General features: G+C 38.1%; 2 protein-coding genes across 4 annotated transcripts; both read right to left on the bottom strand.

Moving 5' to 3' along the window:
* Window positions 1-498: 498 nt before the first annotated feature.
* LOC109215530 (putative late blight resistance protein homolog R1A-4) lies at window positions 499-22100 on the bottom strand. 3 transcript variants are annotated; one of them, XM_019379609.1, is made up of 6 exons: window positions 21860-22100; window positions 15577-15660; window positions 6798-6932; window positions 2519-5085; window positions 1167-2429; window positions 499-827 (listed from the first exon to the last, which is right to left on the bottom strand). In XM_019379609.1, the coding sequence occupies exon 4, from the start codon at window positions 5041-5043 to the stop codon at window positions 3847-3849; it is 1197 nt and encodes a 398-aa protein (XP_019235154.1). In that variant the 5' UTR covers window positions 5044-5085; window positions 6798-6932; window positions 15577-15660; window positions 21860-22100; the 3' UTR covers window positions 499-827; window positions 1167-2429; window positions 2519-3846. The 3 variants fall into 3 exon arrangements, with proteins under 3 accessions (XP_019235154.1, XP_019235153.1, XP_019235152.1); XM_019379608.1 differs by lacking the exon at window positions 15577-15660 and adding an exon at window positions 6079-6125; XM_019379607.1 differs by lacking the exon at window positions 15577-15660.
* Window positions 2033-3623, bottom strand: LOC109215528 (putative late blight resistance protein homolog R1B-16). The gene is made up of 3 exons (XM_019379604.1): window positions 2903-3623; window positions 2519-2768; window positions 2033-2429 (listed from the first exon to the last, which is right to left on the bottom strand). Exons 1-3 carry the CDS (start codon window positions 3621-3623, stop codon window positions 2033-2035), a joined length of 1368 nt encoding a protein of 455 aa, XP_019235149.1.
* Window positions 22101-22983: the final 883 nt, after the last annotated feature.

Here is a 22983-nt window from a genome sequence, read left to right as displayed (position 1 = left end):
CTTGTTGTCAAGTCGAGCTCAAAGTGGCGGAGGTCTAACAGTTGCCGACATAGACATAACAATAGAAGAAAAAACCCAAAAAATCACTTTCAATCCATGAACGACATTAACCATCGCAAGAAAACGGCCTTATCAGCAGAAAAACAAAGGCTAGTAATGACCCCTTGACAAAAACTTTTATTCTTACTCCCTCCTAGTACTCGAGGTTTAATATTAATTCCTCTGGAAATAGAATGGATTAACATCACTGGTATAATGGTACTTTGAACACAGTGAGCTCAAAGTGACAGGTTGAGTTAAAACGAAGAGTCAGCAACTACTAATAAATACTATATTAACAAAATAAACTAACATTTGTTGGTCCAAGAAATCAATCAATCAGATGATTTGACATTCGAGCCGAAGCCAGCTGAGCGACGACGACGTGAGGCTTGCCTTCTTCTCAACTCTTTACGAGCTAGAGGAAGTGCATTTATATTTAGACCCAACTAATAAATATATTAATAAAAATACCTTGAGATTCATGTCAAATCAATAACTCAGTAGCGATCCAAAACGTTATAAGGGAAAGAACACCATATTTGTGTACAAAGAAGTCATGACATACCATGAGATACAAATCAAAATCATATTAATACAAGCATTAAATGAAAATAGAAACAACCAATTTGAGAAAATCCATAAGACTACAGAATGCCAACATGGGATAGATGTACAAACGGAGTACAAAACAGCACAACAAAGCAGAAATGCTACAACACCAATCATCGGTCCAACGACTAATAGCAGCAACTGGCACCTCACAACAATGAACAATCCAATATTAGCTGCAAGAGCACCAAAAATTTATTTAACCAACAGATAAAGTCATTCAAAAAAAATATAAAAAGATGATGTCTATCGAAATCGATCAATATCAAAAGAGATCATCCTTATTGCCATCATCAGCAAGAATTTATTGCTTCAAGATGCTAACATCAATTCGTTTCTGGGGCACACTTCGGGCCATTAAGACAAACATTTTACTGAATATATAAAGAATTTTACTTCAGAAAGTTTTCAAAGACAGACAACTAAGGTACTAAGCTAAATTATATATAAGCTAGTGAACCAACGGAAGTTATATCATGGGTGAAAAAAATAGCATCATTAGCTTAAGATTGTACCTGTGAGTCAGACTGGAAACGAATCGAAGGTTGCAAGCTTGCAGACACATTCGTTATTCTACTGCTGGATACAACAACAACAACAAATCCACTGTAATCCCATAAGTGGGGTCTGGGGAGGGTAGTGTGTTGTATAAGTCTTTATCCAGCCTACTGCTGGATAAAGACTTTGAAACCACATCTCTGCAACATTTCCACTTGTGTTTCTCTGATTTCCATGGCTGAGTCGACAACAGATTGGTTGCATGACTTTATCTCAATGTGTTGTAAATAATCCATGTCGCCAAATCGAGAAGGGATTTCGCGAAGATATGAACATCTATGCAAAACCAACCGCTCCAGGGGAGAAAAGGCTTCATCAGATGCTCTCCATTTCGAGAGATTGAGATTTTCAAGTTTCAAGAATTTGAGCTGAGGGAACTCATCATCTCTCACTTCCCATTCATTCCTTTCAAAATCAACTTGTTGCAGTTTAAGTACATAAAGGCTGGGAAGTTGTGCAATGGTCAAACTTCCAGCAAGTTCCAGAGGAAAATTGCACAATGACAACTTCTTAAGACTCAACGGGAAGTTTAATCCAGTCGGAATCATTTTCGGAATACTGAAGAAGAGCACCTTTAGTGTTTCAAGTTGTTGTAAAGAGTCTAAGACAGGGAATCGACTTCCGTTCTTTCCACGACCCCATGATTTGTCAAATATACATCTTAACTTTCGAAGATTGGGTGTTTTGCTCACTATCCTCTCCATATCTTCTGCACTAGAAATATATGGCGAGGAAAGCGTCGCCAAATTTTCCAATTTTGAGGGGCCCTTGTCAAGGAATTTCATTGCATTTTCGAACATAGCTATATCAATGTGTACATGTCTCAATCCAACTTCCAGAAAGTTTCTGGCAGTGACACCGCTTCCTTCATTCCTTTGACTTGAAATGTTTCTAGATTCCGAAGATTGTTTATAGATGATGGGATAGAATTCTTAGCAGTTCGAACAGCAAAGTATCTTAGATTTCTAAGTTCTGTCGGGAAAGAATCCACAACAACAAACTCCAAATCCAATACCCTAAGAAACTTGAAGCTACCAAATAAGTCTGATGCATTTTTCATGACAGAAAATCTATTCTCACTGACCTCCCTGAATAAAATCGACCAAGCATACGAGCATGATGCGCTCCACCTAGCTATCCTATCCCGATCAGAGTTAGATGATAAGCCTTGTTGCTTTGCCTTTTTAGAGTAAAAGCGTGGAGGATCATCATCATCATCTCTGAAAATTGGAAAATTAAGTAGGATAAGAAGCAAGTGCAAAAGTCTGCATTTAACCAAATAATTAGAGAACAATAGAGAGTTAAATACCTTTTTAGCCACAAAAGGAAGTTTTCTTCCACAGCTTTTTCCTTACAGAAGTCGAGCACTAGGTCATGTACACGACATGCCTTGATCTTTCCAATGGATCTCTTCTTAGTAACAATGACCAAGTTTCTTCTGATAAGATCCTCGAAGTAATCTTCTGCAATGTCCTCCAAATCCTTGTCGTCGTCATCTTCAATGAAATCCTCGGCAATCCATAACCTTGTTAGTTTTGAGACTAAAATTTCCCTATCCTCTAAAAATGCTCCGAAATATAAGAGGCATGATTTCAGCTTATTAGGTAAATTGTAGTAACTTAGTTGTACTAAATCCTTTGTGCCATCCTGGATTTGTGCACCTAAACTTGCTTCCAACATTGTTCTTCCTTACCCATCCTTGCAAGGAGACCAGCCACTAAAACAACCGAAAGAGGTAGCCCTTTACACTTTTTTGCTATTTCTTGCCCAACTTGCTTTAGCTCTTCAGGGCAATTTTCTTCCCCAAACACCTTTCTTTGCAATAAGGACCAACTTTCATCATTATTAAACAAACGTAGATCATGGGGATCAGTGTAACGTGCAGCGTAAAGAGAAACTTCCCACAGTCTGGTGGTCAGAATGATTCTACTACCGTTATCATCAGGAAAGCACAATCTTAGATCATTCCATGCATCTTTCTCCCACACATCGTCAATAATCAAAAGATATCTTCTTCTCATTAATGTTTGTTTTAGCCTAGAAGCTAATTCACTTTCACCTTCTTTACTAAGATCAATAGGCTCATGAGTAGCATCACTCAATATGGAAAGTAGCAAGTCTTTACGTGTGTATACCTGAGAAACACGACACTCACCTCGGAAATTGAAATGGGAGACAATTGACTGATCATTCATAAAACTTCTGGCCAAGGTCGTTTTTCCTAATCCAGGCATACCAACTATGGAGATAATGTCTAGCTGGCGTGGTCCTCCAACTAGTTGGCCTCTAATGGTTTCCTTCACATCCTTAAAGCCCACAGGTTCTTCGTCATTGGTTGCAGGGGAAATTATTGTTATTTCCTTCTTCTCGGGCTTAGGCAACTCTGTCTTAACAATCTTAATCTTCTCTGTCATCACTGAGAGCCATATTTTAAGATACGACAGAGGAATATCTCTAACTTCCAAAGAATCTATTGTATCCTCCAACTCATGTGCATTATCAATGACTCTTGCAGCTATATCTTGAATTTCATCATACTTATTATTGCTTTGTTCTGCTGCACCCTTGAGTAAAGGTTGGAGAAATTCAAGCTCCTCATGGACCAGTTCGAGTTGGTTCTTCACCGAAGCAAGTGAATCAGCAGGGAAACAAAATGAGTGCCTTTAAGCTGTCCAGCAGGAAATTGATAGAGCCTAATGAATCGTTTTTAGGCAAATGGGATTGTACCCACTCCCGGATATCACGGTTCACCTGTGTCTTGACAAGCTGAACTGTGTCAGCTAAAACAATCAGTTCTTGGTTCTGATGTTCCTTGTCCTTGCTGCTGTCATACAATGAATAAACGACAAGTCCAGCATTGACGGCCACATTCTCAAGTCGTGTGAAGAAACGGTTCCTCATCTCATCCTGAATGCTGTTAATCAATGACAATTCATTGAGAATAATTCTCGATGACTTAAGCTGATCCGGAAGGGTTTCGGTTTGGTCCTTGGCCAAAGAAAAAAGTGTTGTCAATAACATGGTACGACTGCCTGATAATCTTATGTTTAGCAGGACGTCAGCGTAGATATCGCGGACCCGTGGCTCAGTAGGCTCAATCCTTTTCTGCAGCAAATCAATAAGCGAATTAGCAATTTCAAGAGCCACGGATTTGTCCTCGTTGGAATCAGGCAAATAGAAGAAGCAAACAGTTGCAGTGTTGGTTGCCACAACTTCAGCATGAGAGAGGAAAGCTTTCCAGCAGCTTTCGAGTTCTGGGCTATATATTGTTCCCAGAAAACAAACAAACTTCTTAAGTACTGTCAACTCATATGCAACCAGTTTCATTTGATCCTTGACTTGAAAATATATGGTCTCTGAATCATCAGGCACAGCAAGCAGCTCGCCAAGTCGAGCAATCAGCAGATCCCAAAGATTCCGTACAACATTGTTTATGAATTCCACCACAAGTTCGTGGGTGAGAGGACTAGCACTTGGAATTTCTGGATACGAATAATAACCTCTGATATCTGGCTTGGAAAACCGAATCTTTTGTAGCACATCAGAGGTTATGGTGTCAAGTTGATCAGGCTCGTCTTTTCTACGCCATATGCTCTCAAAGAGGTTGTGCAGATCATCTCCAATACTTTTCATCAATGGTTTGATATGTTTTTGCAGGGCCATAAGCTTCTTTCGATTCTGCTTTCTCTTCCAGTCAAGAAATGTTTTCAGAAACCATAGTTCTGTTTTAATGGCCTTAATCCGATCCCTTTGGGAAGCTGTCAACTCACGCTTATTTTCAATCCTTTGGAGAGCGAGTAGAGAATCATGAATATCAGTGGCAACAGATGACATATTTTTTCAGCAATTTCTTTTGTTTTTGAGATTGTTTCTCAACTGGAAATCCAAAGGAAAGAAGTAGAGTTAGCTTCAGAAGTTAAGTAATCCATTAAACAAAAAAGTCTACCAACTTGCAAAGACGTGCGTGGGCGGGTGGGGTGTCTTTGTCTGAATACTTCGCAAGAAATCATATTATCAATTGAAATTTATTCTGCAGAAAACACGATACTTGGATTTCTAAATCAATCTATTCAATCGCAGCAGAAAGTTAGCATGTTAAATCAAGGCTGCATCACCCAAAATGGTTAATGAAACAGTAAAAGATACAAAACTGGTTGACACAAAATACAATGGGCTGCCCATTTATGCAGTCTGTGGATATAGAAGTTGGAATATCATCATTCTAGGGTGATTTGCACAATAGGATCATTCCTCACTGTTGTTTATATTTTACCCCCATATAAGAAATTTGTGCAAAAATAGCATCGAGGCATAACTTTGGCACACAAGTCTTGTCGGATTGACAAAATTTGTCCTGATAACAAGTTATGCGGGTTGGGGCATAACTTTGGTACAGATTGTTCACAAGTTTTGCCGGATCGACAAAACTTGCATGTGTTGTTCAATTGTTCACAAATTTTTCCGGACTGGTAAGAGTTGGTATTATTTTCATTCTATCTATATTCTTAAACTGTTCAAGAATCTTGTTGGATTAATAGAGTTGCTTGTGTTGTTCAATTTAAAAGTTTTGCTATACTGGCAAGTCTTGATACATTTTCTTGCTACTTATCTTGTTAAAAGCTTAGAAGTCTTACTGAATTGGCGAATCTTGTCAGTATTGTTCATGCTCTACGTATTCCATGACAGTGAAAATCTTGGTTATGGTTGCCATGATTTCTTCGAATTCAACAATATTTCGCTAATGGCAAAGATTTGTTGCATGGAAAACTTTGGCAAACATGCCTTTTTTCCCAATTGTTCCCAGTTTATTACACTATCTTGCAAAAGTTTTGAATCAGGAAGGAAGTTATTTATACCCCTCACTGGTACCTTTTATTTGAAAATGGCTACAGAATTTGCAGAATCAACTCCGTTATCTGCGAGATTACAAAAGTAATTCCTTTAAGATTAGGCTCTCTGGAAACTTGTTGGAAAATATGATATCAAAAAGGTATATGAATGGAGAGCACAAACAAGGAGAAGGAGGAGAAGGATGAAGAAGTATGTCCTTACGTCTATATTTGCAGAACGTATAAAAACAAGGACAAACTTTAAGCACCAGCCTCTAAAAGGGACATCCAATTAAATTTTTTGACCATTTCTACTATAGACAGACACTCAAACTTGGCACCAACTTCCATTTTGACACTGAAACCTACCCAGTGAGTCAGTGACCAACTAGGCACTTTAACTTGACACTTAAACTTACCCAGAGACCAATAAAAAAAGAACCGTCAGCAAAGAGAAGAAAAAAAAATTATATGTCAACAAAGAAAACCACACTTCATTAGTTCTTGTTCTTTGCATGATTGAAATGTGCCCGGAAAGCCGCTGCCACTAGGATGCAATATGGAGTTTCACGCAAAATACATTCATGACTTACAAGAAATATTCATTTCCTCCAATATGATTTTCCAGTAGATCTATGCAGATATATGATGAGAAAAAGTTACGACAGACAGCAAAAAAAAAATGAGGCACCGATTTCAGTATGCAATCACAAATGAGAAATTAAAGCTGCAAATAGTGCAAGCAAAAGATAAATGTACCTCCAAGTTTGAGACTGAAGATTCTTGATGATCAGAGAAGCTTGAAATTGGATCTTTATAGCTTGAACTCAGTAACTCTTTTCCCTCGGTGCTCCAACAACTTCCCAACGTTAGTCAACATATATAGCGGCTTCCCTATACCAGCAAGATATCATACTTTCAGATCTTGGATAACAAAATATAACCATTCATCAACATTGGGCAAACAAATAAAAATTAAGTTCATAATTGATTACATTCCTAATTTTACACTTAATGGAGTTCTAAATCCGAATCATTCATATGTCAGTCTAAAAGATAAGTCCAATTACTTCTTTTCTTCACAATCACTTATTAGCTCTTAATATGTTTGAATCATTCAAATCATGTATAGAGTTCTACTATTATTAAGAATCACCTCCACCGCCAGCCGCCCCCCACAACCAGTCACCACCAGCTTCCTTTACAACCGTCAGGCATTACCACCAACCACCTCTATCACCGACGGCACCACTACACAACCACCAACTATCTCCACCATCAGCTTCCACACAACCACCAGCACGCCTAGCAGTTTACCACTTGTCACCACAACAAAATTGTATCTACCACCTACCTCCAACGCATAATCACCAGACGATAATCCTCACCACTAATCACCACCATTGCCAATCACCACATCCATCACGTCTGGGCTACGATCGCAGAACCACCATTGGCTACCACTATACAACTACCACTGCCGACCTCCTCCATACAACCACCACCACCACTGGCCACCGCCCACACCTTTCGCTTTTGGGCTATCATCACATAACCACCATTGGCTAACACTGCAAACTACTACCAACCTCCTCCATACAAACAGTACTGTTAACCACCAGCAACCAACCAACTATTATCGTTGACCACCACCGCTAGCTTTTACGAGTGTGGCTCATCTGGGCTAAACGGTCCCGGCGGGCCGGTCCTGGTGGGCCGGTCCCTGATGGTGTAGAAAGCCCGTGGCGGGCTGGTCCCTTGCATGAGGCCCACAAGACCGGGACCGCTAAGCCCGGGACCGGCAGGCGGTCCTGGGCCGGTCCAACCGGGCCTAACGGTCCAAACGGGCTCCAGCGGCTCTTTTCTAAAAAAAAAAATTTTTTTTTATTAAAAAGACCAACGGTCAGATTTTAAAATCTAGCCGTTGGCCTTTAATTTTCAACCGTTTGGAACTTTAAAAAATAGCTATTTGGCCCCCAAACTTTATTTTAACCCCAAACTTTATATAATTACACTTTTTTCCAATTCTCAACTATAAATACCCCCTCATTCTTTCATTTTTACTCACCGATTCATCAATCTATCTCAATCTCTCTCAATTTCTCTCAATCTATATCTAATTTCTCTTCTATAATTGCTTCTTTTATTATTGCAATTTCGTGAAAAATTGTGAAGTTGGTGAATTGAAGTATTCAAGTCTTCAAGTCTTCAACGATTTTCAATTTTCAAGAAGTTGTTCGGCAATTCGGTAAACTCGTTCCAACTCTTAAGTTTTAAAAATATATTTTTGTGTGTTTAGTTTGCATAATTGTAATTAATATGGCATTTTCTTTGAAAAAAATGTTTGGCGGTACGGGTAGTTTGGCTAGGCACATACAAACACCCCCTAGAGATAAAGTTAAATATTTACAAATGAAAGCGCAGCAAGAGGGGACAAGTGTAGATACTGCGGTTAACCCTAGTACAGGTTCAAATCTAGTTCAACCAGGAATTAACACTGTGACCGGTGGTATTTTATATTACGATCCTAATAAAGATCGTGAAGAATTAGCAAAGATGGTTACCATTATGTGCTTACCATATACTTTTCCTTCTAACCCTAATTTTGTGCATTATATTAGAAAAGTTTTTAATCCTACTTATAAAGGTTGGCCTCGCGCAACAGTTAAGAGCGATATTTATAAATATAAACATGAATATGAACAATATTTGCGGTATTTATTTACTCATATAACTAATCGGATTTTTATTACTACTGATATTGGTAGAAGTAATAATGACTGTGATTATCTAACTGTTACAAGTCATTGGATAGACGAGGAGTGGATAATGCAAAAACGCATTATTCCGTATAGAATAATTAATTCACGTCACACAGGTAAGTTTATTGTTAACACTGTTGCAGATATTTGTAGATATTTTTGCATTAGAGATAAAATAATGGCAATTTCTATGGATAATGCTTCTAGTAACACTAGTGCTATAGGCATACTTACAACAACACTAAATCCTGCATTTAGTAATTGTTTCCATGTGAGATGTATTTGTCACATTTACCATTTAATCGTCGGTGAGGGAATGAGAATTTTAAATTTAGAAATTGAAAAGGTTAGAATGGCTCTTAATTGGCTTTTTTATTCAAACCGTAGAAGTAGACTTAGAGAGTATTTTAAAAAATGTGATGAATTTGGCCTTAGAGAAAGAAAGGTTCCTAAACCTTGTCCAACTAGATGGAATTATATGTACGAAAGTTTAGTAGTTGCATATGAATATAGAAACCCAATTAATGCAACATTTAATGCTCGTGTTGGTGGTGAGGATGATGATGAAATCATTACAAATCGACGAATGTTAAAATTCTTATAGATTTTTTAGAACATTTTCAAATTGTTACAAATGCATTTTCTGGGCAATATTATCCTACTATTTCAAACTGTTTAGTTTATATTGCAGCACTATATGATTTGCTTGTTGAATTTTCGGAGGGTGGGGAAATTTATAAACTGGCTATAAATACAATGAAAGAAAAGTTTAAAAAATATTTTTTCCCTGCTGCAATGTTAAATCCTACAATGAAATTAGGAGGTCTCACTTTTGCGACTCAAATATTTATAAGGCTTTAGATCTTTCAGTTGAGGAATTTGCTACACTTGCAGAGGCAAAAGCCTCAATTAAAATAAATGCTCAAACAATTTATAATGCTTATCAACTTGCGTTAGATCATGCTAGGCCAAATGTTCCAACCCCTACTTCGTCTAGTTCACAATCATCTAAAAGAGCTGCGGGCCTAAAAGCACTTAAATCTTGGACGGAGTTTAGGGGTTCTCAAGGTGATAATTTTGATGAGACTTCACATCTAAATGAGCTTCAAGTTTATTTGTCGCAGGGACTTGAAAAGGAGAATCCAGACGGCACCTTTGATCTTTTGGAATGGTGGAAGGCAAGGGAAAAACATTTTCCGGTTCTTGCAAGGATGGCTCGGGATATTTTATCTATTCAAGCTTCAACAGTTGCATCAGAGAGCGCTTTCAGTCAAGCAAGACTTCAAATAGGTGATCATAGAGCGTCTATGAGGGAGAGCTTGGAAAAATCAGTACTATTCAAAGATTGGATCCGCCCGGAAAGAAGAAACTATGGATTTGCAGAATCACAACCGGAGATAGACGAAGCTTATGAAGAAATGATAGCGGAACTTGCGGAGGATGCTGCTTCGCCCGGAAGCGGTGATGAACAAGCTTCTTTTCCGCCACCACTAACGGAACCTCCTCCGAACCTTGAAGGATTTATGAGATTTGTTAGAGATACAATGTAGATTATGGTGTAACTTGTACTTTGGCACATCTTCTTTAGTTTTTTTTTCCTTTTAATGGTGGTATTAGCACCTTGTTGTGCTCATTCCATTGGGGGGAAGAAGACTAAGAAAGATATGCCATTTTGGTAATACAAATTATAAGACATGCCCTTGAATATCTCTTCGCAATATTTTTTTGTCTTTAACTTGCAATTATTTATAAGCTATAATATATATACATAACATACAATATATACTACAACAAATTATATAAGGGAATATATATACATAACATACAATATATACTACAAGAAAATATATAAGGGAATATATATGCATAACATACAATATATACTACAACAAATTATATAAGGAAATATATATACATAACATACAATATATAGTATACTATATATATTATATTTACATGAAGAAGTAGTACTATATATACTACAAAACAAGATTTTTCAAAATGAGGGCCCCACCCCCAATGACCACCAACGGTCATATTAATTGCACAAATAGCCGGTTTTGTTTTTCCAATTTACAAAACTAACCTTCTCTAACACTATAAGTACCCCCCTCCCTCTTCTTCATTTCAATACTCAATACTCATTTCTCAATCTAAATTTCTCTCAATCTCTCAATCTCCAATTTTTAAGACTTCAAGTCTCAATCTCAATTTTCAAGTTAAATCATGCCTCGTTCGGAAAGAGTGCGCTTATTTGTTTCGCAATACTATGAAGTGCTTGAAGAAAATGAAGAAGGCCAAATATTAAAGTGCAAGAACTGTGGAAGAGTCTTAAATTTTCGTTCAGGGTGTACCACAGGCATTTTAAGGAGGCATATAAAGTATTGTGTTGAGGGTATTTATCCGCAAATTCGTCTTTAAGATTTTTCAATAATTTGTGTTATTTTAAAATTATTAGACGTATTTATGCTTCATGTTGTATTTTGTTATTAATTTATTATGCATGCCAATTTAGTTTTACTATTGATTTGTTATTTTACATTTTCGTCAAACACTTTAATAATTAGATTTCTATATTATACTACATATATTTATATAGCCATGCATAAGAGCAATTTATATATATACATACACATATGGTTTACAAGAAATTGCCTTAAATAAAAAAAATTAAAAAAAAAGCCCGGAAATAAAAAAAGCCCGTTAGGCCCGCTAAGCCCACGAGCCCGGCCCATTTAGCCCAGGACCATATGGGCTTAGGCCCGTCACGGGCTGGTCCTACCCGTTGAGCCCACGAAGCCCGGGACCGCGAAGCCCGGGACCGCCAGAGCCCGGGACCGCTAAGCCCAGGCCCGTTTAGCCCGGCCCGTTTAGCCCATTTAGGCCGGGCCCGGCCCACCATACAGCCTTAGGCTCATCAAAGAAATAATTTATCCAACACTGTGTAAGTTAGTATTTTCTCTAATATTTTGTGCACATAATATTTATGAGTAATTCTTTTGAATTCTATATTTAACACTCCAGTACTAAGTGCCATATTTTCCTTTTTAGTTTGTCTAAGAATGTCATAATTTCTTATTTAGAAATAATTTAACTTTAAACTTTTTATTTTATCCTTAATAAGATAATTTATTGATGGAATTCGACCTCAATCGCACCATTTTAGCTCTCAAGCTTTGAAAGCAAAGCAAGTCTGTGAAATCGAAGAAGAAAGAGAGGAGTCAAAGAGTTCGATGTGTTTGGCAAATGTTCTCAGGCAAAAACAATTAAAAGGCTTGGAAGTTGAGAAGTCACATATTCCCATCACACCAATTGATAGAGTTATTGATGGATCTACCGAGAACCATCCGATTGGCATCCAAGGCAGTCTGAATAATAATCCAAATTCTAGAAGCTTCTCACACGGTGGAAAATTTTCAGACGAGAAAGAAATAAAAGTTAGTTAAAGTTTGTTATTGTTCGGACAATATAATTAATACACATAGGTAATACCTTTTTCCTTTCTCTTTTCTTTATTAGATATATTTTTGTATCTATACACAATCCATGTATAGATTCATTATCAATTCAATGAAAATCAGAGAAATTTCTCTCAAATCTGGTCTCTAAATTCCTACATGGTATCAGAGCATTAGAGTATTCTCTAACTCTTCTTTCTTTTCAATTTTAAGCCTTCATTCTCATTTCACATCATCATCATGTCACCATCTTCAAATGTTAGTGAAGCTTCTTCGGGAACAATTGGAGCTTCCATTAATACAACTCATTCCTATTTTCTTCATGCCTTGCTCCTGGAATGATTCTTGTCAACACTCCTTTAGATGGTCGTGGCTATCCTGGATGGAGAAGATCCATTTTGATCTCTCTCAACCAAAAACAAGTTGGGATTCATTGATGGATCCTGTCCACCCCCAACTCTCACTGCCACTGATTTCGAAAACCTAGAGCAGAAGTAACGACATGGTTATATCTTGGCTATTGAACTCCTCTTCCAAAGTAATTGCTGACAGTGTCCTTTACTCAAAGACTGCTAAAGATCTTTGGACAGATCTGGAGCATAGGTTTGGTCAGCCTAATGGTGCCAGGCTGTATCACGCACAGAAAGAGCTGGCAAATTTGTTTCAGGGTTCACTTCATATAACTGGTTATTTCACAAAAATGAAAGGGTTATGGGATGAACTGGACAGTCTTAACACTAGTATGCTTTGTTCTTGTAACTGCAATTGTGGAGGAAAGCAAACGATGTTGCAGTTTAAGGCAAATGAAACGCTCAATTCAATTTCTTATGGGATTGAATGAAACTTATGGACCAACAAGAAGCAATATTCTAATGATTAACCCTTTACCAACAGTTAATCATGCTTATTCCCTTTTGATGCAAGATGAGAACCAAAGGGAGATACATGTCAACTTACATTTCTTAGGAGATGGTTCTTCATTTCTGTTAGGAAGCCAAACTACACAACGTTCCTCAGGAAATCATATCAACTCACAGCAGAAAAGTGGAATCAGTGCTTACAAAGGAAATAATTCTTACAAAGGGAAAAAAGAATCCTCAGATGTGCTCCTATTGTAAGATGACAAATCACATAGTTGAAAATTGCTATAGGCTTATAGGATTTCCACCTAACTTCAAATTCACAAAGACAGAAATTTCAAGGTCCTGTGAGGGGAAATTCTGTTGCAACTGTGGATGACACAGAGGGAGCTAACAATAATATCACTGGGGGTCCTCAATTTGCTCAGAAGTTGTCCTCAGACCAGTTCACTCAGTTGGTCCCTTTCTTGAACCAGATTCAAGTGAACCAAGTCCTGCCGAAGTTAATGCAAACTCAACAGCTGGTATATTTCTTACAAACTCCGTCTCTTGTTATTCTTTAGCTAACTCAAATTCCAGCTCCTGGATCATAGATTCAGGAGCAGCTAAGCATATGTGCTTTAATTCTAAGTCATTTCAGTCCTTATTTCCACTTTCTACTCATCTACTTGTCAAACTACCTAATTCCTCAAAAGTAAGAGTCACTCATACAGGGAATGTTTCTCTTTTTCTGGGTCTTATTTTAAATAATGTCGTGTATATTCCTTGTTTCAAATATAATTTGCTTTCAGTTCATAGACTTTGTCAGAGATTTAAATGTCTCTTAGCATTCACTTCTTTTGGGTGTATTTTGTAGGGCCCTCTCATGAAGAGCCCTCAAGTTTTTGGTAAAGCTAAGAATGGTCTTTATCTTTTGGAGCCTAATACAACCAAGCCTAATAGTCAATCTTCAGCCGATGTAGTTCTTAAATCTAAAAAGTGTCATTCTAGTTCAGTTTCAGTTAATTCTTTTAAGTTAAATTTATCCAACTCTCTTTGTCCTTGTGATGTATGTCCTTTAGCTAGACAGTCCAAGTTACCTTTCCTAGTCAGTCAAATCAGAACTAACGGCATTTTTTATTTAATACATATTAACACATGGGGACCTTTCAAAGTTCCTATTTATAATGGTTATATATATTTTCTCACCATTGTGGATGATTTTAATAGGGGAACTTGGACCTATTTGCTAAGTACTAAGAGCGATGCATTTTCAGTTTTGAAATGGTTTCTAAGTATGGTGGAAAGATAGTTTAATTCCAAAGTTAAAGCTATAAGATCAGATAATGCTTTAGAATTGGGGAAAGGTACAATAGAATCTGCATTTCTGAACTCTCAAGGAATTTTGCATCAAAGATCATGTGTGGTAACACCTCAACAAAATGGTGGTGTTCAGAGAAAGCACAAGCACCTTTTAGAGATTGCTAGGGCACTATTGTTTCAATCCAAAGTTCCTATTTGCTATTGGGAAAAGTGTGTTTTAACTGGTAGTTTCCTCATCAATAGATTTCCATCTAGGGTACTTCAAGGCACAACTCCTTATGAACTACTATTTTCTGAGCCACCTTCTTATCATTTTCTAAGATCTTTTGGGTGTTTGTGCTATGCTTCCACATTATCTCAACACAGGAATAAATTTGAACCTAGAGCAAAGACCTACGTCTTTCTAGGCTACCCTGATGGTGAAAAAGGCTATAAATTATTGGATTTGGCCACCAAAAAGGTGTTTGCCTCGAGAGATGTTAAATTCTATGAAAAGACATCTTTCCTTTTACCTTTAATTCTACCTCTTCACCTTTGTTTCCCTCCCCAGTTACCTCAAGATCATTTTGTAACCCCATCTACACAGTCTGATCATTCTACACCTACACATTCTCCCATGACTACACAGTCTGCACCACCTCCTACTCCTCAATCTCCCTCTCTATTTCCTAATCATGTCTTTCCTTCTTCACCTTCCACACAACCTGTTGCCCTCAGTAGATCGCAGAGAACCAACTTGGGCACTAAGCCTAGTCATTTGAAAGATTATGAGCCCGTTTGGACATACAATTTTTTTTCCCTTTTTCCAAAAAAAAAATCACTTTTTCCCGAAATCAGCGTTTGTTCATAAAATTTCAAATTTTCACTTGAAGACGCATTTTGGAAAATTTCGAAAATTTGAAAAACTCCAAAAAGCTATTTTTCAAAATTTTCACTCACAAAACTTCAAAAACAACCCAAACTGAAATTTATGTCCAAACACAACTCTAAATTTCAAATACCATTTTCACTTGAAATTTTTTTCATCATTTTTTGAAATTTTACAATTCTTATGTCCAAACGCCTACTATGTTTGTAATAACATATACCTCACTGATCTTACCAATACTTGCCTTGCTACTCATCATTACTCAAAGGAAATTCACAGAGGACTTACTATGTTTGATTGCTCGGATCTTCGTCGTTTCTTCTCCACTTGATCCATCCTCCAAGCTGACTGCTGATCCTAGACCTCCTTTAGCTTGTGAGAATGCACGGGAGAAAAATCTATTATTGATTAATTGACAATGCTACAATGAGCCCTATATATACACGCATAACATATCCTACTCCTAATACATATTGGACTATGGTTATTTACTCCTATTTACACTACTATTCTAACACTCCCCCTCAAGCTGGTGCATACAAATCATATGTACCGAGCTTGTTACATATGTAGTTAATACGAGGACCAATGAGGGACTTGGTGAAAATATCTGCAAGCTGATCATTCGACTTCACAAACTTTGTATAAATATCTCCCGAGAGTATCTTTTCTCTAACAAAGTGACAGTCAATCTCAATGTATTTAGTTCTCTCATGGAATACTGGATTTGACGCAATATGAAGAGCAGCTTGGTTATCACACACAAATCTCATCTGACTAATCTCACCAAATTTCAACTCCTCGAGCAACTGTTTGATCCAAATTAGCTCACATGTCGCCATAGCCATTGCTCGATATTCTGCTTCTGCACTAGACCGAGCAACCACATTCTGTTTCTTGCTCTTCCAGGACACCAAATTTTCTCCTACTAAGACACAATATCCAGACGTAGAACGTCTATCAGAAGGTGATCCTGCCCAATCAGCATCTGAGTATCCAACGATCTGCTCATGGCCTCGATCTTCAAACAATAAGCCTTTGCCTGGAGCTGATTTTATATACCGAAGAATGCGGACAACTGCATCCCAATGACTATCACAGGGAGAATCCATAAACTGACTCACAACACTCACAGGAAAGGAAATGTCAGGTCTAGTCACTGTGAGGTAATTTAATTTACCAACCAACCGCCTATATCTTGCAGGATCGCTAAGAGGCTCCCCCTGTCCTGGCAGAAGTTTAGAATTCGGATCCATCGGAGTGTCAACAGGTCTACACCCTGTCATTCCTGTCTCCTCAAGAATATCTAAGGCATACTTCCGTTGTGAGATCACAATACCTGAGCTAGACTGAGCGACCTCAATACCCAGAAAATACTTTAATCTGCCCAGATCCTTAGTCTGAAAGTGCTTAAAGAGATGTTGCTTCAACTTACTAATACCATCCTGATCATTGCCGGTAATAACAATATCGTCAACAGAAACGACCAGATAAATACAGAGATTTGAAGCAGAATGTCGATAAAATACAGAGTGATCAGCTTCACTACGAGTCATGACAAACTCCTGAATAACTGTGCTGAACTTACCAAACTAGGCTCGAGGAGACTGTTTTAGACCATAGAGGGACCGGCGTAACCGACATACAAGGCTATTAGACTCCCCCTGAGCAACAAAACCAGGTGGTTGCTCCATATAAACCTCATCCTCAAGGTCACCGTGAAGAAAAGCATTCTTAATGTCCAACTGATAGAGAGGCCAATGGCGAACAGCAGCCATGGATAGAAAAAGGCGGTCTGATGTAATTTTAGCCACGAGAGAGAAAGTATCACTGTAATCGAGTCCAAATATCTGAGTATACCCTTTGGCCCACATCGGTTGGAGTTGAGGTCCTTGGTCTCCTTATATGGCTTGGGCAATCCTCACCTCACAAGCTAGCTTTTGGGGTTGAGTTAGGCCCAATGTCCATTCTTATCATAGCTAATGCCACGGTTTATCGAAGACTTGTGGGAAAGCTCAACTACTTGACTTACACACGCCCTGGCTTTTCCTTTGTTGTTTTGACTTTGAGCCAATACATGCAAAGGCCCTGTCTTGGTCATTGTACAGCTACCTTAAGGGTCCTCTACTATCTTCGTGCTAATCCAGGGCACAGTTTGTTTTTGAATGCAAAGCCCTCTTTTTCTCTTTTGGCTTTTTGCCATGCCGATTAGGCAATCTGTTGTGACACTTGTCGTTCCATTAGTGGCTTCTTAATCAGTCTGGGTGGCTTTCCGGTCTCTTGGAAATCAAAGAAACAGGCATATGTTTCTTTATCCTTTGCGAAGCTGAATACTACTCAATGAGGAGATTGGTTGCAGAACTCACTTGGCTCACTCGTCTCTTTGCCGATCTGTCTATTCCACCGTCGTTTCCGGTACCCATCTACTCCGATAACAAGGCGGTTATCCATATTGCCCGGAACTTCGTTTTTTTTACAAAAGGACTAAGCACATTGACCTCGATTGTCATTTTGTGCAATAGCAGTTCGTTTCAAGGCTGATCTCCCTTTCATTTGTACCTTCACGCTCTCAGCTTGCTGATTTAATCACCAAGACTCTATTTGGCCCTTCGCACAAATCAATACTTGCCAAGTTGGGTGTTACTTCGATCCCTCCAACTTGAGGGAGGATGATGGAATTCAACCTCAATCTCATCATTTTAGCTCTCAAGCTTTGATAGCAAAATGAGACTGTCAAATCGAAGAGGAAAGAGAGGAGTCAAAGAGTTCGGAGAGTTCGATGTGTTTGGCAAATGTTATCAAACAAAAACAATTAAAAGGCTTGGAGGTTGAGAAGCCACATGTTCCCATCACAACGGTTGATAAAGTTATTGATGGATCAAATCAGAACCATCCGATTGGCCAAGGCAGACTGAATAATAATCCAAATTCTAGAAGCTTCTCACACGATGGAAAATTTTCACATGAGAAAGGAATAAAAGTTAGTAAAAGTTTGTTATTGTTTAGCCAATGTAATTAGTACACATAGGAAATACATTTTCTTTTCTCTTTTCTTTATTAGATATATTTTTGTATTTATACATAGTCCCTGTACAGATTCATTATCAATTCAAAGAAAATCACAGAAAATTCTCTCAAATCTGGTCTCTAAATTCCTATATTTATAGCTATACAATTTTTTTATAACTTGTATATAACCACAAATTTCAAAAGTCTTTCCTTTTTATCTTAAACTTCGTGCTTAATGAAACACCACCACATAAATTGGGAAGGAGAAAGTATTTTTTAAATAAATATCCAACGTCCAAATCTAGATGCAACATCATAATATTCAAATATACTAATCACATTTAAGCTTTTTAATTTTAATAAAATGCACCCCATGTCAAGATTCCAATCTTTTAACAATAAAAGAATGTTTGAGAAAGAAAAGAAAGGGGTTTGTATCTGGAGGAAGAAGCAGGAAAATATGAATTTGAGGAGGAGAAGAAGAGTTTAAATCTGGATGGTCAAAGAAGGCAGGAGAAAATGAGTTAGAATCTGGAATAAGAAGAAAAAGCTTATTGGAAATGATGATTATTTAAACAAAAAAAAAAAAGGAAGGAAACGGCAAGAAAATCACTTTTCCAAACTTCATATTTTTCCAATAAACACTAAGGGGTCGTTTGGTAGGATGCATTAGAAAAAATAATGCATGTATTAGCTTTTGGTATTACTAATCCCTTGTTTGTACACTTTGTCAACCTATGTATTATTAATGCAAGTGTTAATGCGAGGCTGGAGCTTTGAAGACGAACCTTGAAGTCAAAAGGTTTCAAGTTGAGCAGGGCTAAAACAGAGTACTTGAAATATAAGTTCGGCGGCGTGACTCAGGAAGAGGAAGTGAAAGTGCGGCTAGATTCACAAGTAATTCCCAAGAAAAGGAGTTCCAAGTACCTCGGATCTATAATTTCTTGTAATTAAGAGATAGACGAGGATGTCACGCATCGGATCGAAGCGGGATGGATGAAATGGAGGCTCGCTTCTGGGGTTTTGTGTGATAAGAAGGTACCACCAAGACTCAAAGTTAAGTTTTATACAATAGTGGTTAGACCAACTATGTTGTATGGTGCGGAGGGTTTGCCAATCAAGAATGCTCATGTACAACAGATGAAAGTAGCAGAAATAAGGATGCTGAGATGGATGTGTTGGCATACAGATAAGATCAGGAATGAAGTTATCCAAGACAGGGTAGGGGTGGTTCCCGTGGAGGATAACCGGATAAGATGCGGGAAGTTAGGCTGAGATGATACGGGCATGTGAAGAGGAGGTGCGAGAGGTTGGCCATGGTGGGGCTGAGGAGAGATAGAGATAGGACTAGAAGTATTAGGGGAGGTGATTAGGCATGACATGAAGCACCTTCAACTTACTGAGGACATGACCAATGATAGGAGGGTGTGGAGGTAGGGAAGTTAGGTAAAAGGTTAGTTGTTAGGCAGGAGTGTCTCATTTTCATGTCGATAGCATTAGTATTAATCTTTTATTTTCATACCTTCATATTCGTAGGTTTCTTTTACCTTATGTTGATTCTTTCACTTCGATTATTCCATCACCCTATCTTCCTATCACCTTATCTTGTTGATGTTACTACGTGTTGTATCTGCTTCTTTTACTTTTATCTTGAGTCGGGGGTCTATCGGAAACAGTCTCTGTACCTTCACAAGGTAGGGTAAGGTCTGCGTACACTCTACCCCCAGACCCTCCTATATGGGATTACACAAGGTTTTTTGTTGTTGTTGTATTACTAAATACTAATGCAAGTATTAGTTATACAACTTATGTATAACTAATACATAGCAAACCACGGTATTAGCAATACCAAAGCTATTAATGCATGCATTAGCATGGTTAAAGCCAATTTTGTCCTTAAAGTCCCTTAAAGCTAAAGAATATAGAGGGCATTTTTATAAGCAATTAATTTTCTTAAATATTATGTAATGCATTTTAATTTTTAATACACTACACCAAACAATGGATAAGAAATAATCTCTACATAACTAATGATTGCATTACTAACTCATGCATTACTAATACACCTTATTCAGCACTATTCTTAGACACCCTACCAAAGAACTGCCTAAATTAAAAAAAATGACAACTTCAAGTGTTTATTTATGTATTCGGTCTTTTACTTTTGTACACCAAAATTGAAAGTATGTTCTTGGGAATTGAATGTGTTGTTCTCATCATCCACTTCGAATCCCTTTTGGTTTGGAGCTGAGTGTTGGCCAGTCAAGAATTCACATATCCAGAAGATGAAAGTAGTAGAAATGAGGATGTTGAGATGGATGTGTGGGCACACTAGGCTGGATAAGATTCAGAATGAAGATATTCGGGAGGGTGGGCGTGGATCCCGTGGACGACAAGATGCGGGAAGCGTGACTTAAATGGTTTGGACACATGCGGAGGAGAAGCTTAGATGCACCGGTTATGAGGTGTGAACGGTTGACTTAGGCAGATACGAGAAGAGGCAGAGGGCGGCCTAAAAAGTGTTGGGGCGAGGTGATCAGGCCGGACATGGCGCGGCTTCAGATTTCTGAGGACATGGCTCTTGATAGGAACATGTGGAGGTCGAGCATTAGGGTGGTAGGCTAGGGGGTAGTCGAGAATTCTTCCCTCTTTGTATCGGGTAGTCTGATAGAGTTTTGTTTAGGTTTGTAGCGGTCTATGTTGTTTTCACATTGTTGTTTTGTATAGTTTTGTGTTATTGCCTTTCACTTATTCGTTATTGTTATTTTCTTTCTGGCATCTTTTGTTGTTACATGCCTTTTCTCTTATTTCTTTTCTGATATTATTGTCTCTCCTGTTGAGCCGAGAGTCTCCCGGATATAGCCTCTCTACCCTTTTTGGGGTAGGGGTAAGGTTTGCGTACACTCTACTCTCCCCAGACCCCACTAGTGGGATTTTAGTTGTTGTTGTTGCATAGATTCTAAATTCTAGAACAATAATAGCAGGTATTAGCAAAATGAGAATTAAAGTTAAATTTTATATACATATAGTGAATTACTTAAATACTCCCTCCGGTTCACAATAAGTGACCAATTTGCTCTTAGCACGCCCATTAAGAAAATACTAAATTCTATACAAAAATACCTACTATGACTAAACTACCCCTAATTAAACATTTAATGTGAGGGGTAAGAAAATTTTTTAGTGATATGTACATAGGGGTTATTTTGTAAAAAAAAGATTAAATTCTTTCTTGATTACATAAAAGGACACTTATTTTGAACCAAAATGAAAAAGCAAATTGGTCACTTATTGTGAACCGGAGGGAGTATAAACTCGGACTATGAAGTTTGACCAAACTCAAAGACTTCCTTCTGATTATCAGTCCATCGAACCCAAAACATCAAACACTTGCGGAAGATTGAGATATAGCAATTACTGAAAGCTATACCAGAAAGAAAAAATATAATATTGAAAAGAGACGAAAATTCCACCTATTATACAGTAAAAGAAGGGCTTCACAAGTCAATAGTCATTATTTGATTTGTAAAAGAAAATTGGAATGTAAATATCAGTTTCTCACCTAAATCTGCAGACGCGTTTCTTTGTTACCAGGCCTTCTAAGACAAAAGAGATTGATGTCCGTGAGCATATAATGGTTGAAGATTGAAGAACTTTGGGAAGTGAGAAAGGAAAATAAGGTATTGACTAACTTACAGAACTGAGAAATGAGAAGAAAAAATAAAGAAAGAAGGCAGAGAGACTAGTATAGCCAATCGCATGCCATGATTTAAAGGGATCATTCATTTTTTGTTCCTTCTCAGTCTTTATGTATTACTAAAAGTAATTCATTCTAAGGTCTTTTTCTATATTTTAAGTAACATTTTGGATTTATTTATTTCGCGTTGCATATCGAGAAGAAGCAAATAAAAGTTATTAGTACGAGGTTGTTTCGCTTAGCTTCTGTCGCGATCCGGATTTCCCACCCTCGGGGGTCGTGATGGCGCTTACTCATAGAAGCTAGGCAAGCCACAATTCATAAACTCCTAACTCCTTTATTTTAAATCTTTTTTTATCAATCATAACAACTGTTACGCGGCGCCTTACTGAGATTCCTTGGAAGGGCGACGCAAGACTAAGCAACTGATGTCAGTGCAGTTGCTGTCCGCCAACTGAGGTCCCCTCCGTACGCTAGACGAGATTGTCAGTGCCGTATGGGAAAACCAATGTCAAGAGCAATTGAGAGAACAGAAATGAGAATTCAGAATGAAAGAAAGTTGATTGCATTAATGAAAGCTATTACAGAAAAGCAACGCGGTGTCGAGGGGGAGAGACACCAGTACAGAGAATTGCTTGCTTGGTAGAAAGTTTTGATTGCTTGATCCCCCCTAATAATGCTTAAAAAAAATAATCCAAAGCTACACGACTAGACTTTACTAAGCTAGAGAAACATAAGGGAAGTTCATGAAATAAAACTACTCTATATTTACAATGAAAATGACTTAGTTTTCTATAAGGCAGCAGCAGGTCCGTTGTCAGCAGCAGTGTCTTTGGCATCACGGTCTGCGCGCGCGGCGTTGTCTGCACGCGCGGCACTGTTGGCATATGCCTGCGGCTTGGCGCTGGCGAGGGATATCGGTGGGGCGACAGAGGCACCTGCGCGCTTGTCACTTGGCGCGGCCAAGACCACGGGGCCGTCCGTGGCGC

The sequence above is a fragment of the Nicotiana attenuata genome, unplaced genomic scaffold, assembly GCF_001879085.1.
Source record: "Nicotiana attenuata strain UT unplaced genomic scaffold, NIATTr2, whole genome shotgun sequence".
Taxonomy (NCBI): domain Eukaryota; kingdom Viridiplantae; phylum Streptophyta; class Magnoliopsida; order Solanales; family Solanaceae; genus Nicotiana; species Nicotiana attenuata.
This window is presented reverse-complemented; position numbering and strand designations above follow the sequence as displayed.

Coding starts and splice junctions, on each gene's coding strand:
- LOC109215530 (XM_019379609.1), bottom strand. CDS start 5,043: ATGTCATCTGTTGCCACTGATATTCATGATTCTCTACTCGCTCTCCAA.
- LOC109215528 (XM_019379604.1), bottom strand. CDS start 3,623: ATGACAGAGAAGATTAAGATTGTTAAGACAGAGTTGCCTAAGCCCGAG. Junction 2,769..2,902: donor TGGTCTCCTTGCAAGGATGG/GTAAGGAAGAAC, acceptor GAGCATTTTTAG/AGGATAGGGAAATTTTAGTC. Junction 2,430..2,518: donor TTCCTTTTGTGGCTAAAAAG/GTATTTAACTCT, acceptor TCCAATTTTCAG/AGATGATGATGATGATCCTC.